Source organism: Mizuhopecten yessoensis, unplaced genomic scaffold (assembly GCF_002113885.1).
Source record: "Mizuhopecten yessoensis strain PY_sf001 unplaced genomic scaffold, ASM211388v2 scaffold2599, whole genome shotgun sequence".
Lineage (NCBI taxonomy): Eukaryota > Metazoa > Mollusca > Bivalvia > Pectinida > Pectinidae > Mizuhopecten > Mizuhopecten yessoensis.
The window spans coordinates 377,154-395,600 of NW_018404626.1; the positions used below are offsets into that span (position 1 = coordinate 377,154).

The 18,447-nt window shown below is 35.6% G+C and overlaps 1 protein-coding gene across 3 annotated transcripts in view; it reads left to right on the forward strand.

The window, feature by feature from the left end:
* Positions 1-18,447, forward strand: part of LOC110446177 (arginine-glutamic acid dipeptide repeats protein-like) — a 183,904-nt gene that overhangs the window by 35,391 nt on the left and 130,066 nt on the right. For all 3 annotated transcript variants that reach the window (XM_021491193.1, XM_021491195.1, XM_021491194.1), the window contains exon 5: positions 6,849-6,951. In XM_021491193.1, the coding sequence (XP_021346868.1) occupies positions 6,849-6,951 (103 nt within the window). The remainder of the gene's footprint in view (positions 1-6,848; positions 6,952-18,447) is intronic.

The following is an 18,447-nucleotide window of genomic DNA, read 5'->3' on the forward strand; positions in this document are numbered from 1 at the left end:
ATTAGAGCTACCAGCCCTACAGCTATAGTCAAACCTCAGAGTGTTTATCATACAACAATCATTACAGCGACCAGCCATATAGCTATAGTCAAACCTCAAAGTGTTTATTGTACGACACTTATTAGAGCGACCAGCCATATAGCTATAGTCAAACCTCTAAGTGTTTATTGTACGACACTTATTAAAGCTACCAGCCATATAGCTATAGCCAAATCTCAAAGTGTTTCTTGTACAACAATCATTACAGTGACCAGCAATATAGCTATAGTCAAACCTCAGAGTGTTTATCATACAACAATCATTACAGCGACCATCCATATAGCTATAGTCATACCTCAAAGAGTTTATTGTACGACACTTATTAGAGCTACCAGCAATATAGCTATTGCAAACCTCAGAGTGTTTATTGTACGACACTCAATAAAGCTACCAGCCATATAGCTATAGTCAAACCTCAAAGTGTTTATTGTACAACACTTATTAAAGCTACCAGCCATATAGCTATAGTAAAACCACAGAGTGTTTATTGTACGACACTTATTAGAGCTACCAGCCATATAGCTATAGTCAAACCTCAGAGTGTTTATCATACAACAATCATTACAGCGACCAGCCATATAGCTATAGTCAAACCTCTAAGTGTTTATTGTACAACACTCATTAAAGCTCCCAGCAATATAGCTATAGTCAAACCTCGGAGTGTTTATTGTAGTACACTTATTAGAGCTACCAGCCATATAGCTATAGTCAAACCTCAAAGTGTTTATTGTCCAACTCTTATTAAAGCTACCAGCCATATAGCTATAGTAAAACCACAGAGTGTTTATTGTACGACACTTATTAGAGCTACCAGCCATATTGCTATAGTCAAACCTCTAAGTGTTTATTGTACAACACTCATTAAAGCTACCAGCAATATAGCTATAGTCAAACCTCGGAGTGTTTATTGTAGGACACTTATTAGAGCTACCAGCCATATAGCTATAGCCAAATCTCAAAGTGTTTATTGTACAACACTCATTAGAGCTACCAGCCCTACAGCTATAGTCAAACCTCAGAGTGTTTATCATACAACAATCATTACAGCGACCAGCCATATAGCTATAGTCAAACCTCAAAATGTTTATTGTACGACACTTATTAGAGCTACCAGCCCTACAGCTATAGTCAAACCTCAGAGTGTTTATTGTACAACACTCATTAAAGCTACCAGCAATATAGCTATTGTCAAACCTCAGAGTGTTTATTATACAACAATCATTACAGCGACCAGCCATATAGCTATAGTCAAACCTCAGAGTGTTTATCATACAACAATCATTACAGCGACCAGCCATATAGCTATAGTCAAACCACAGAGTGTTTATTGTACGACACTTATTAGAGCTACCAGCCTTATAGCTATAGTCAAACTTCAAAGTGTTTATTGTACGACACTTATTAAAGCTACCAGCAATATAGCTATAGTCAAACCTCAGAGTGTTTATTGTACGCCCCTTATTAGAGCTACCAGCCATATTGCTATAGTCAAACCTCAGAGTGTTTATTGTACGACCCTCAATAAAGCTACCAGCCATATAGCTATAGTTAAACTTCAAAGGGTTTATTGAACGACACTCATTAAAGCTACCAGCCATATTGCTATAGTCAAACCTCAGAGTGTTTATTGTACAACACTCATTAAAGCTACCAGCAATATAGCTATTGTCAAACCTCAGAGTGTTTATTATACAACAATCATTACAGCGCCCAGCCATATAGCTATAGTCAAACCACAGAGTGTTTATTGTACGACACTTATTAGAGCTACCAGCAATATAGCTATTGCAAACCTCAGAGTGTTTCTTGTACGACACTTATTAGAGCTACCAGCCATATTGCTATAGTCAAACCTCTAAGTGTTTATTGTACAACACTCATTAAAGCTTCCAGCAATATAGCTATAGTCAAACCTCAGAGTGTTTATTGTACAACACTCAATAAAGCTACCAGCCATATAGCTATAGTTAAACTTCAAAGTGTTTATTGAACGACCCTCATTAAAGCTACCAGCCATATTGCTGTAGTCAAACCTCAGAGTGTTTATTGTACGCCCCTTATTAGAGCTACCAGCCATATAGCTATAGTCAAATCTCAGAGTGTTTATTGTACGACACTTATTCGAGCTAACAGCCATATTGCTATAGTCAAACCTCTTCTAGAGTGTTTATCATACAACAATCATTACAGCGCCCAGCCATATAGCTATAGTCAAACCACAGAGTGTTTATTGTACGACACTTATTAGAGCTACCAGCCCTACAGCTATAGTCAAACCTCAGAGTGTTTATCATACAACAATCATTACAGCGACCAGCCAGATAGCTATAGTTAAACTTCAAAGTGTTTATTGTACGACACTCATTAAAGCTCCCAGCCATATTGCTGTAGTCAAACCTCAGATTGTTTATTGTACGACCCTTATTAGAGCTACCAGCAATATAGCTATTGCAAACCTCAGAGTGTTTCTTGTACGACACTTATTAGAGCTACCAGCCATATTGCTATAGTCAAACCTCTAAGTGTTTATTGTACAACACTCATTAAAGCTACCAGCAATATAGCTATTGTCAAACCTCAGAGTGTTTATCATACAACAATCATTACAGCGACCAGCCATATAGCTATAGTCAAACCTCGAAGTGTTAATTGTACGACACTTATTAGAGCGACCAGCCATATAGCTATAGTCAAACCTCAGAGTGTTTATCATACAACAATCATTACAGCGACCAGCCATATAGCTATAGTCAAACCTCAGAGTGTTTATTGTACGACACTTATTCGAGCTAACAGCCATATTGCTATAGTCAAACCTCTTCTAGAGGGTTTATCATAAAACAATCATTACAGCGACCAGCCATATAGCTATAGTCAAACCACAGAGTGTTAATTTTACGACACTTATTAGAGCGACCAGCCATATAGCTATAGTCAAACCTCAGAGTGTTTATTGTACGACACTCAATAAAGCTACCAGCCATATAGCTATAGTCAAACCACAGAGTGTTAATTGTACGACACTTATTAGAGCTACCAGCCATATAGCTATAGTCAAACCGCAAAGTGTTTATCATACGACACTACCAACCATTTTAAGTTATAGTCATATGTCAATTTTTTTATCATAAGACGTCTCATAACAGCTACCAGCCATATAGCTTTATAGACAGCCTGCACCACAACCTTACAGATAGAACCTCAGGCCCAAAAGGTTCATCATAAAGTAATTAGAGAGGAGGCTTTCCAGTGCAGTCCTCTGATTGCTAGTTTAGGATGTGCTATCTCCATAGATAATATGCTAATTTTGCATGTTATTTCCCATGCTGCCAGATGAAAGGTTTTGTGTGAGAGAGGCAGTGATCTGTTCTATAGACGATCTGTTCTATAGACGAATCTCAGTATTGTACAACACACTCTATCACTAATTTACATAATGAAGGTTATATGCGCTCAGGTCATTTTATTTAACATTATATTAAGAGAAGAGTACTGATTTGTGGGTAATTAGCCCTTGGTTGGTGATGGTGATATTGGCTTCCCCTTCTGTCTTATTTTGCTATCACGAGCATTTGCGCGATAATCAACAGATTAATTATGTGCTAGCATTTTTTCCCCGCACATGCCGATTTGCATGCTTGATGTCTCCGAAGTACCATTAGAGCGTTTGTTGTAACCAAAGTGTTGTTGAAGCCTCAGCTTGCCGCTGATTGTCGATGTAAATCATATCAGCCAATGTTGTATCAAGTGCTGAAGTTCCTTATAGGCCAGTCAAGTGGTTTGTCCTGGCATTGTGTTAATACATTAGCTAACACACACATAAAACACCATCAAATCCTCATATTTATTCAGGCCTAGGTATTTATTTATTGTTGAAAGACGTGCAATTCAAAAAAGGGGGCTAGGATTTCAAACTATTATACAAGCAGTGAACACAATATGTATTTATTATTCAGCAAATAAAGGGCCTCAGCAGATTGAATAAATGGCACTATTGACAGGGGGATCAATACTGGGAGTTTGTAGCTAGCTCAAGTCAATAACAGCCAGAGACACGGCACGCCAGGTCATAACAGCCAATACACTGATTAATTTATGTGTTAATTGGGGATTAATTACACTCAGTGTCTGCTGTTTAATGCCTGGTTAGTGGAGCGACTGAGGGGTTGAGGACTGTTGAGGGTCATGATCAGGGAATTATCGGAAGGGTTTCGGTTTGTTAAGGTTCAGTGAGTTAGCAGAGTGGAGGTGTCCGAGGTTCATGGAGTTAGCAGAGTGATTAAAGGGAGTGACGATTGTTAAGGTTCTAGGGGTAAGATGCATAGCTGAGGGGTATACATATGATAACTGAGGTTTAAGGGGTTAGAAGAGTTAGCGGATGGTTTGAGGACTGCTGAGGGGTATGGTAATTATAACTGGTTTAAGGGGTAAGCAGAGTTAGCGGATGGGTTGAGGAGTACTGAGGGTCAGCTTTAGATCAGAACCCCTATGTTGAGAGGTGTGATCCTTATCTTAATTAAATGTCACTTATCTGGTCACGCATATCAACATTATCTGTCGCACATATCAACATAAGACAATACAGCTGTAGAGATTAGATACTAGGCCTCTAAAGATTTACAACTGATATATAATTATACAAATAGATGGTAGAGTGTAGATGTCTTACTGTAGAGATAGAGCGTACAAAGGTAAACTGTAAATATCCTTTGGTATACCTGGTAATATGTTATACCTGGTATTGTTTTATAGTATTGTGTTACCTGGTAGTGTGTGATACCTCAGGTAGTGTGTTATACCAGATAGTGTGTGATACCTGGTAGTGTGTTATAGCTGGTAGTGTGTTATACCAGATAGTGTGCGGTACCTGGTAGTGTGTGATACCTGGTAGTGTGTTATAGCTGGTAGTGTGTTATACCAGATAGTGTGCGATACCTGGTAGTGTGTTATACCTGGTAGTGTGTGATACCTGATAGTGTGTGATACCTGGTAGTGTGTTATACCAGATAGTGTGCGGTACCTGGTAGTGTGTGATACCTGGTAGTGTGTTATAGCTGGTAGTGTGTTATACCAGATAGTGTGCGGTACCTGGTAGTGTGTGATACCTGGTAGTGTGTTATACCAGATAGTGTGCGATACCTGGTAGTGTGTTATACCTGGTAGATTGTGTTATACCTGATAGTATGTGATCCCGGGTAGTGTGTTATACCAGATAGTGTGTGATCCCTGGTAGTGTGTTATACCTAAAAGTGTGTGATACCTGGTAGTGTGTTATACCTGGTAGTGTGTTATACCTGATAGTGTGTGATACCTGGTAGTGTGTTATACCTGGTAGTGTGTGATACCTGGAAGTGTGTTATACCAGATAGTGTGTGATACCTTGTAGTGTGTTAAACCTGGTAGTGTGTTATACCTGAAAGTGTGTGATACCTCGTAGTGTGTTATACCTGGTAATGTGTGATACCTGGTAGTGTGTGATACCTGATAGTGTGTGATACCTGGTTGTGTGTTATACTTGGTAGTGTGTGATACCTGGTTGTGTGTTATACCTGCCTGGTAGTGTGTTATACCTGCCTGGTAGTGTGTTATACCGGCCTGGTAGTGTGTTATACCTGATAGTGTGTGATACCTGGTAGTGTGTTATACCTGGTATTGTGTTATACCAGATAGTGTGTGATACCTGGTAGTGTGTTATACCTAAAAGTGTGTGATACCTGGTAGTGTGTTATACCTGGTAGATTGTGTTATACCTGATAGTATGTGATACCGGGTAGTGTGTTATACCAGATAGTGTGTGATACCTCGTTGTGTGTTATACCTGGTAATGTGTGATACTTGATAGTGTGTGATACCTGGTAGTGTGTTATACCTGGTAGTGTGTGATACCTGGTAGTGTGTTATACCAGATAGTGTGTGATACCTGGTAGTGTGTTAAACCTGGTAGTGTGTTATACCTGAAAGTGTGTGATACCTCGCAGTGTGTTATACCTGGTAATGTGTGATACCTGGTAGTGTGTGATACCTGATAGTGTGTGATACCTGGTTGTGTGTTATACTTGGTAGTGTGTGATACCTGGTTGTGTGTTATACCTGCCTGGTAGTGTGTTACACCTGCCTGGTAGTGTGTTATACCTGCCTGGTAGTGTGTTATACCTGATAGTGTGTGATACCTGGTAGTGTGTGATACCTGGTTGTGTGTGATACCTGGTAGTGTGTTATACCGTGTAGTGTGTTATACCTGGGGGGTACAGCAGTTTGAAAATCCTATACAATATTATTTGAAAACGATTAAGAACATTTATTTCAGGTTGTGTGTAAGATGTTGTATGTGATACCTAGTAATACCTAGTATTTTTATACCTGATGAAAAGCTAAGTTGATGCTGACTTGTGTGCTGTAACAAAGGCTACTCACCTAGCGGTTGTACAATCAATACAGAGAATGTACTCATGTCTCGGGGGACTATTCACTGTAACATGTATGGTATACACACAGATTGTTACACCACTTTATTATCACCGCTCACCGACCCGGCTTGTCTTGTTATTCCTTAGAGTATTCTTCTCAAGTTTTCTAAATTCAACATTTGTTTAAACATATTTTTTCCCTCGAGACCGCAGAGGACGTTATTGGTGAGGTTCTGTGTTATTAGCAGACGTGGTATTGTCCTTAGTCTGTCTTGGTTCTGTGTTGATATTTTGTAGCTATGATTGGCTGCTCCTCAAGGACATCTGGTGAGGAGTAGGACAAACAACTGATTTGGCTATCACTTGATGTGTGTAACATTGACTGTGATTTTCATTTTGTAGACCAAACGTGAGACGCTGGTGGTGGGGATCAAGTGGTACTTCCGGCTGTCTGAAGTGCCCGATAGTGTCTACCAACTGTTGGTCCAAGACAGGCACACCGAAAGTGAGTTATTTATCTCTTATTCCCTCTCATACACTCATCCATTAATTAATCTCCTCGGCAAATGTTTATATTGAAAAAATAAATCATCAAACCTTTCTTGCATTTAGGACAATTTTGTGTATGATTTGATTTAGGAATTTGACCTCTGATGACACCAACCAGGGACTTTTACCTGGAGTGGTATCGTCGCATGGGGTCCACCTGCAGGGCTTAGGCTCTGCTGGAACCTTGCATTTTATTTGTCCTCAGTCAGTACTACCAGTACAGACTATAGGCCTGCACTCGGTCTGTCCATATTCTATCTTTCATATTCCGTCTTCCAATTTTCCAGGTTTTTGGTTCCTTATTTGATCCGTTCTTTCATCCTTAAAGTTTGGGTAGGCAATATCTCGTTTACTTTTTCACTTGAAGTTATCAAACTTGATAGGCATGTACATCTAAAATTGAAAGACTGCCTTTACCAAAAGACGGTCATTGTGACCTATATAACCAAAAGTTGGTCACTGTGACCTATCTTTTGAACTTAATGACTGATATCATTAAATCTGTTTGTTTCATGCAGTTATCAAATTTGGTGTATTGGCACCTTTTGAATTTTGGTAGCTGTCATCATTGGTCAATGTTAAAGGGTCAAAGGTCTGGCTTGATCACTTTGAAGTGAAAAAGCTTGTATCCAAGATACCTAACAATACCATAATCAGATTAAGTAGATATTTTCACTATAGTATAATAACTTCATGCTCAACACCAATTAGATTTTGGTGATCATTGGTCAAGGTTGAAGGGCCGAAGGTCACATTTGACCTCTTTGTTAGAGATGGGGTATGTCTATGTAATCTCCAGCTTTCTTTGTTTCATTACTGCTTTGTTTTAATGTTCTTCAATCTTTTCAGTCTGTTCTAGACTTAATACCTAGAACACAATTTGCAGTGGGTGCTTGTCAATGAAGTAGATGCTATTTTTCTGGTATTGAACTCTGTGTGAACATCTTAGCAGCATGGCATTGACTGGCAATATGTGTATGACTAGCAATGTATTGTATCTCTCCAAATGGAACTGAAATAGAGAAGTAATTAGGCTCAGTGGTGAAGTTGGTGCTCTAATCTTACATTAGGTAGCTCATCAAACCTGACAGTCACAGGATAACGGTCAAGTCTGGTTTATCACAGACGAAAGTCGGAGAGGAACAATAAAAGAGAAAGGTATAATAGGGGGTCACATGTCATAGGAGAATTAAAGGTCAAAGTAAATGGGTTGAGAGGTTATAGGTGAAAAAGGAGGTCAAAGTAATAGGTCAGAGGTTACAGGTTAATAGCAATTAGTTTGGTCAAGTATCAAATTTAGTCGACTGGAATAAAGGTCAATTAAAGGTGAGGCAAAAGATGAAGGAGAGATTGTGCACTGGTAATGTACTCTTTTACCTGTCCTGTACAGGTGTAAATGGACAGATAAAACTAGGTCTAAAGTATCAACTAAGAAGGGAAAATAACTGTTTTCTGTTAGATGTATTTTCATGTCATCAGCCATTTCAGATAGCCATTTTATAAGTCTTCTATGAAAAGACAATTTTGATTTAAATAAGACAATAAACTGACATTTATGTAATACATTTTATATATAACAGTCAAATGTAGAAAATTGGAGAGGAATACTTGAAGGTGGGAAGGTCAGAGAGGGAAGCTCAAAGGTACAGAGGTTATTGAGGAAAGTTCAAAGGTTACAAGGAAAGTCAAAGGTGGTTCATGACTGGGATGATAAAAAGGGTACATAATAAAGGTCCAAAGAAAAGTTCAAGGTTAAGGAAATGTTCATGAGCCCTATTGACGTTATGTCAACAGTGTGATTAAGGACCTTTACAAACTTTCTGATTGTGATACTCACTGATCTGTGACAGATCAGTTACACAGAAGAGCGGCCGCTTCCATCCAAACAGTCGATCAATATTCTGTGCCGTCTTTGATTCTAACTCCTCCGTTGTCGCAGGCACATCGAGGTGTAATTCAATTTTACCGTTGTTAGCGTCAAACCATTTGTTCACACACAAACACACACGGAGAAAGAAGTGGATTCCCCGGCTAAATGAATTGATATTTTACAGACAACATGACAATGGTGGTGTTTATTCCTTGCTGGAGGTGCCTAGACCTATACAAATATCTCTGCTTTTTGGAGTGGTAATTTATTATGTACGGAATAAAATAAAATGTCAAATTTCCCTTTCATGTGGACTTTTCACCTTGCCATTTTTTCGATGTATTTTTTTTTATCATTTATTTGTTGCTTAGTGTTACAATACCTATGATGATGCTGCGTACAGCTAAGGAGTTGTTATAATAATGTTATTATACAGTAGGCTTCACAGAAGCTGTTAAAATTAATACTGTATATTATTGTATTATGACACCTGCTATGATTTGATATGGTATAAATATATACTGTATATTTTTGTATTATGACACATGCTATGATGCGATATGGTATATACTGTATATTATTGTATTATTACACATGCTATGATGTGATATGGTATAAATATATCCTGTATATTATTGTATTATGACACATGATGTGATATGGTATAAATATAAACTGTATATTATTGTATTATAGCACATGCTATGATGTGATATGGTATATACTGTATATTATTGTATTATTACACATGCTATGATGTGATATGGTATAACTATATACTGTATATTATTGTATTATAACACGTGCTATTGTATTATGACACATGCTATGATGTGATATGGTATAAATATATACGGTATATTATTGTATTATGACACATGATGTGATATGGTATAAATATAAACTGTATATTATTGTATTATAACACATGCTATGATGTGATATGGTATAAATATATACTGTATATTATTGTATTATGACACATGCTATGATGTGATATGGTATAAATATATACTGTATATTATTGTATTATGACACATGCTATGATGTGATATGGTATAAATATATACTGTATATTATTGTATTATGACACATGCTATGATGTGATATGGTATAAATATATACTGTATATTATTGTATTATGACACATGCTATGATGTGATATGGTATAAATATATACTGTATATTATTGTATTATGACACATGCTATGATGTGATATGGTATAAATATATACTGTATATTATTGTATTATGACACATGCTATGATGTGATATGGTATAAATATATACTGTATATTATTGTATTATGACACATGCTATGATGTGATATGGTATAAATATATACTGTATATTATTGTATTATGACACATGCTATGATGTGATATGGTATAAATATATACTGTATATTATTGTATTATGACACATGCTATGATGTGATATGGTATAAATATATACTGTATATTATTGTATTATGACACATGCTATGATGTGATATGGTATAAATATATACTGTATATTATTGTATTATGACACATGCTATGATGTGATATGGTATAAATATATACTGTATATTATTGTATTATGACACATGCTATGATGTGATATGGTATAAATATATACTGTATATTATTGTATTATGACACATGCTATGATGTGATATGGTATAAATATATACTGTATATTATTGTATTATGACACATGCTATGATGTGATATGGTATAAATATATACTGTATATTATTGTATTATGACACATGCTATGATGTGATATGGTATAAATATATACTGTATATTATTGTATTATGACACATGCTATGATGTGATATGGTATAAATATATACTGTATATTATTGTATTATGACACATGCTATGATGTGATATGGTATAAATATATACTGTATATTATTGTATTATGACACATGCTATGATGTGATATGGTATAAATATATACTGTATATTATTGTATTATGACACATGCTATGATGTGATATGGTATAAATATATACTGTATATTATTGTATTATGACACATGCTATGATGTGATATGGTATAAATATATACTGTATATTATTGTATTATGACACATGCTATGATGTGATATGGTATAAATATATACTGTATATTATTGTATTATGACACATGCTATGATGTGATATGGTATAAATATATACTGTATATTATTGTATTATGACACATGCTATGATGTGATATGGTATAAATATATACTGTATATTATTGTATTATGACACATGCTATGATGTGATATGGTATATACTGTATATTATTGTATTATAACACATGCTATGATGTGATATGGTATAAATTTATACTGTATATTATTGTATTATGACACAAGCTATGATGTGATATGGTATAAATATATACTGTATATTATTGTATCATAACACATGCTATGATGTGATATAGTATAAATTTATACTGTATATTATTTTATTATGACACAAGCTATGATGTGATTATGACACATGCTATGATGAGATATGGCATAAATATATACTGTATATTATTGTAGTATAACACATGCTATGATGTGATATAGTATAAATTTATACTGTATATTATTTTATTATGACACAAGCTATGATGTGATTATGACACATGCTATGATGAGATATGGCATAAATATATACTGTATATTATTGTAGTATAACACATGCTATGATGTGATATAGTATAAATTTATACTGTATATTATTTTATTATGACACAAGCTATGATGTGATATGGTATATACTGTATATTACTGTAGGATGACACATGCTATGATGTGATCTGGTATAAATATATACTGTATGTTATTGTATTATAACACGTGCTATGACGTGATATGGTATAAATATATTCTGTATATTATTGTATTATGAAACATGCTATGACGTGATATGGTATATACTGTATATTACTGTAGGATGACACATGCTATGATGTGATAAGGTATATACTGTATATTATTGTATTATATCACGTGCTATGACGTGATATTGTATATACTGTATATTATTGTATCATAACACATGCTATGATGTGATATGGTACAAATATATACTGTATATTATTGTAGTATAACACATGCTATGATGTGATATAGTATAAATTTATACTGTATATTATTGTATTATGACACATGCTATGACGTGATATGGTATAGTTGGTTGGTTGTACATTGGGTTTAACGTCATCATAACAGCTTAAGGTAATAGGATGGTGTCACCATTTCTCAGTAGAATTTCTTCAAATTTTGTAGTTATATTGCTTTAAAGTAAAGAAAATTTTCTGCCACAAAAAAAATAAAGGTTGTCAGAATTTTAAGGATTTTAAATGGAAATTTATGTAAAAAGGAGTGAATTTCGAAAAAATATTAATTCTCTATACACGATATTAAAATTGAAATTTTATAATAAAACCAGATACACATAGTTATTGCAGGTAAGAGTTATCGTTCTTGAAAAACTTCACAGTAGTGAAATAGGTAGCCGGTTTCCTGAAGTACAGAAAAATGGACACATGTGACACATTGATAAAAAAAAACCTGATTTAATGCCTGGATTGCTTTGAAATACTTTAATATTGAGAGAACACACTGTTCTGTCAATAATAAACATACAATATTCATCAATTTAATATTAAACATTAGAATTTGCGGAAATTGTGATGCTGTCTCCCTACATTGGTTATTCAACTAGGGATGTACTGCCTGTTTCCGTTTATCAATACACTCCAATGACCTTAAGTCATTTAAGGACATGAATTTGTTTTATTTAATTAGCAATAATTATTAAACCAATTATATCAACCTTTCTAAATCATTCTTGTTGGCCTGGATGTTACTGTGCAGGGGGGTCTTATTGTGGGAGGAATTCAGAGTATCTGGAGAAAACTCACATGGTCTGGTGGGTGACCCCATACCTTTTCATGTCAATTGGGGAATCGAACCTGTGTCGTCTTGGTGAAAGGCAATGGTGCTCTCCAATGTGTCACCCGACCAACCAGTATGATGTACCAGTCACCACCAGGGATATATGTGTGTCAGGATAATATTTACAACCCACTTAATTGAATTATTGATTTGAACACTCGCATTCACACAAGATGAATAAAAGATATGTTTGTTTCCGTATCTTATGACAGTTGAAATAAGTTTATTCTGTCACCGAAATGTTAAAAGACATTGTTTAGTGGGGTTGGTGTAGATGGCATCAAGGTCACTTTTTAAGCAGAAAGCTCAAAAGCACTACATTAATTTTAAATAGACCTGCTATCCTAAATACACTGGATTTACCCCATGTTCTTACTCTATTGATACTGTTGACAAAGTGATCACAGTCACTGTTACTATGCTTTTGTTACCCTAGACACATTGAATTTACCCCATGTTACTACCCTTTAGTTACCCTAGACACATTTAATTTACCCCATGTTACTACCCTTTAGTTACCCTAGACACATTGAATTTACCCCATGTTACTACCCTTTAGTTACCCTAGACACATTGAATTTACCCCATGTTACTACCCTTTTGATACCCTAGACACATTGAATTTACCCCATGTTACTACCCTTTTGATACCCTAGACACATTGAATTTACCCCATGTTACTACCCTTTTGATACCCTAGACACATTGAATTTACCCCATGTTACTACCCTTTTGATACCCTAGACACATTGAATTTACCCCATGTTACTACCCTTTTGATACCCTAGACACATTGAATTTACCCCATGTTACTACCCTTTTGATACCCTAGACACATTGAATTTACCCCATGTTACTACCCTTTTGATACCCTAGACACATTGAATTTACCCCATGTTACTACCCTTTTGATACCCTAGACACATTGAATTTACCCCATGTTACTACCCTTTTGATACCCTAGACACATTTAATTTACCCCATGTTACTACCCTTTTGTTACCCTAGACACATTTAATTTACCCCATGTTACTACCCTTTTGATACCCTAGACAAAGTGAACTTACCCCATGTTCCTAATCTTTTGATACCTAAGAGACTCACTGAATTTACTAATGTTCCTTCCATAGTGATACTGTTGACACAATACTCCGATACCATCTACTCGTCCACTCGCTCCATGTTCCTACCCTTTTAATACCCTAGACACGGAGATACTGTTCCAATATGCGTATAAACATTTGGCGTTGTCTGCGGTTAGTATTCCCCTAGCAGAAGTTTATAGGAGAAGTATATACCAGGATGAATATTTCATCAGCTGCTGGGTTAAGGGTTTATCAGATCAAATGTATGACTACCTATTATGACTTCTCATAAATGAATAATGAAAAAGGACAGAGGTTGCCTTTTATAATGCGATAAAAACCCAACATGGATACACACAGATCAATATTACAGTTCATGTCTAATTTACTTGTCTAATCTTCAGTATACCGCACCTCCAGCACTCAACCTAATTAAAAATTACCTAATGATTAATGACTCGTTAAAGTTTAAATTGGGCATAGCTAAAGAAAGTGACAGTTCATGTATATATGTTATTTTCAGTAACGTTTACGTGTGATTCGTGTCCAAATAAAGTTTTATAACACTGTGTTTTAACTGTTTATGTTCTCACAATTCAGTGAATGTAGATGTAGTTGTTTTATGATAAACTTAATTTATTATCCCCTTACAACAAAGTTGGAGGAGATATATGGCCCTTCTTGTGTATATTTGTTTTCCTACCTATCATACAATCTGTGTGAAGTATAGCAATATCCAGTTTCAGGGCACTAATCGCTCAATGTCAAAAAAAAAAAGTAGAAATCTAATATGTAGTATTTTTAGAGTCACTAATGCAATTTTGTAAGGAAATCTTAACCCATTCACCCCTAAAGTCACATTTGAACCTTAATTACCAAATCAAAGACTAGGCAAGTTCACTATAAATATGTAGGGTTGAATGCATTAATCATTGCTTCCACAACTGTACAGATGTCCATGAATCAGCAAACAGGTTTGGCAACACCTCCATTAACACCTGCATATGACATGCATATAATATACAGACAACACTACAATGATTAGGGGAAATATACCAACAAGTTTATTATCCAAAACTTATAATTTAACCTGGACCTGTTGCCATAAATCATATATATCTGTATTATCTAGTAATATACTGTAGTATAATTATAACTCTAGGGTCCTCCAAAATCCATGAATATTTCAAATTTTCAGAGATCAGGATGAATAATGATAATTCTAGAACTTATTAAGCAGTTACTAAGACTCCAATTTTCTTTTGACTAAAAAACAAAGAGTAATTTCTGTTTTATCTAATTTGTGGCTCGATCCTGTAGTGAGTGATATCCTAAGAAACATATGGTAGCTGTTTAAGTGAGCTTTCCAATGATTGTTTACCTGTAGAGATGTGAGGCTGATAATAAGAGAAATATAATCAGGTTCATCTGGTTATACACATTGTTAGGTATAGTTGTCAGACTTCATTTGTTTATAAATACATACATATATCAGTGTTATTTAGAGGTGTTGTGTCATTGAACAAACTTTATTTAGAGGATAAAAACAAATTCCTCTCCAGTCACAAAAATATGTTGCTTGTAAACAAGTATTACCTGAGGAGGAGGTGAGGTTTGCTATTCACTCTCCCTATCCATCAAGCAATGACAGTCAAGTCAGTCAGTTCATCAGTTTGTCAAATTGGCTGTGACACATCTTACATAATTCATTACCAATTGGCAGATTTTGTTTGCGAGAACCTTTTAGGATGGTGGAAGGTCATGTCCTGAAGTTTTGTCTTATTCATCATTATGTACAGAGTCAAGTTCTTTTTTATGTTGTGTCAATTTGCAAAGGTCATACCTCATGTAATATTGGTACCTACAATTCCAAATTTTGGTACCTCTCTGGATGGCAGACTGTTACATATTAAATCAGGTCTTGTGTTTCCCTGTTTACAGAGTTATTGCCCTTTGTTGTACCTCTTTTGGTGACATAATTTGTCATACTGTAATTGGGTTTAGTGCCCCACTTTTAACAGAGTAATTAATTGCCATTCGTTCTTTTTTTTATAAAATGTCTGGAAGTTAGTGTGTGTATGGATTGCTCACGATTCCTTGCATTGTAAAGATAAAGGATACCTTATATTTCTGAATAAGTCTGAAAAGTTAAGTAGGCATTGTTGAAAAAAATATTCCTGAAGAGGAAAATTTTATAAGAAATTTGTTCTGTAATCAATTGTATGTATGATTGCTCTTTTTCTTACTGGTTCAGTTAAAAAGTAATTTTCTTTTGTCACTTTCACTGTTCTTTTGTCCACCAACATAACATGGTGACCTTGTTTCAGTCGTTTCTTGCCCTTCCTGATCCTTTCTGCTCGCTCTATTCTGCGGCTGTTCCAACAGATTGGTGGGTTGGAGATCAGAATGGTACATACACTATTGATTATTGTGATACTATGCATGCCAGTGAAACCACACACTGACACAGAGGTATAAACAGAGCCCGCTAACTGATCATCTAATGACACGTTCAAACAACACCGTTTAATGACATCTACACACCAGTTATCCTCTGTAGAAAGGCACAACATTTGTCAATGGTTTAGGTTAGTGTCCAATTTTATGATGACATTTTCAGATTCTAAATGAAATGAACGTGAAAAAAACCAAAACTGAACTGGATGTTTTCTATGTTGTTTATTGGTTGGAAACTTCTGTTTCAAACTGATCTAGACAGAAGAATGATTTGCATTTTAGGATCCATTATTTCGAAGGTATTCTTTATATTGATAGCAGTGCCCTTTTGAATTGTATTCCGTCCTCCGATATGTCATCCACATCATATCAACCAATTTTTTAAGACTAATTGCCTTCTGTGTCTGCGGCAGACGGAGGCATGTTTGCGGCTATTGATCTTATAACAGCACCAAAATCTCCCTAGAAGTCTGTCTTACAGATAAATCTGATCAAATTCCAATTGATGGTATTGTAATAACGACCTTAAGGAAATGGCCCTAATTGTTTCTTGATAACTTCCAAGATGTCTTGGGTTCCTATAAGGTGAGAAATTCATATCTGATAGAATATCGACAAAAGAAATTGTAATGTGTAATAAATCACATAAACTCTAAAACGATATTGATTGGATGGTCATGTTGGAATAGTGATTAAATAAAATAAAAAAATCACAATAAATTTCTTGATATTACTGAAAACAGTGGAACCTGACAAAAGTAAACAGTACAGTATGAATTGATAGTTTGTAATCAGCAGGTTTTCAGACTCCAAGATTGTAATTAATAATGTACTGTTAGATTTATTCGAATGTCAGGTTAATATGAATTATATAGGATTTGGTTTAAACTGGTTCCATTGTATAACAGTTTTGACAAATTGACACATCTATTTCGGTCAGATTTAGAGAATTTCAGTAGAAACACTTTAATACATACTCTTCAGCATACTTTACAAATTTTCATATCAGAATACAGATATTGTAGCATAAAATGTTCCGACATTTCAATGTGACTAGTTTATTTCAAATTACAGAAACTAGTTTATTTCAAATTACAGAAACACATTTTGAAGTGAGTTTGATTTCAGTATAAAAACAATTCAGATTGAGGTTATAAATATGTATGATTTTTGTAGACAGCACTATCAAGTGAGGCACCAGTGTATCATGGCACTCCTGGGGGATGTCTAGTGTCTGAACCCGGACACTCCAGTAAGTGGCTGTGAGCGCTAGTTTGATGTCCTCTATAGAAACAGGTCATACTGCAAACTATCTACATCCAGACTGTCTTTATGTCTAAGAAACCACTAACTCAACCCAGGTCCCACCAGGTTAATGCTGGTGTGTGCTGTCTATATGGAGAAACATTTGATCCTGAAATAACACATTGGCAGCAATTCTCTACGAGTCTTCTACTATCGTAGTACCCATCTACCTGTCTCATTCTGTTCCCCCCCCCCCACAATTCCTCCTAACCTCTACACCCTTTCATCTTCCAAGTTTATTTGTTGCATTTACACATGTATACATATTTTTAAAAAAACCACACACATGCATATGTAGTGGAAGTGGACTGGGTCGATCACTGGCCACCAGGTAGCTCAGATGGTTAGAGCGTATGTTTGGAGGTCAGAGGTCCGGGTTCAAATCCTGTTCTGGCTGTGAATTTTCTTCTCTTGATATAGTGGTGCCTGTGACCAGCCCTTTCTTCAATAACTGGGTGTATACAATGCCTAGCAAGGGGATACCAGAAAGTAAGTTGTAAATAGCGTTGTCTTTGGGGATGAAGACTTAAGGAGAAAAAAGGGGAGGAATGCAGTGTAACTGGATTGGGTTGATCGTCGGGGACCAGCAAAAAGGTCAATTGGTTATAGCATCCATTTAGAGTAAGGTGGTCCTGGGTTTGAATCCTGATTTGGCCATGACTGTTCCCTGTCAGTTACACATATGCACATACCTATGTAAGCATGCCCATACATACATAGACAAACTTCTGTCTTATCCAGTAGTATAGTCCTCGCTCTAATACTATGTCATGCACTCCCCCCCACCCCCCACCCCCCA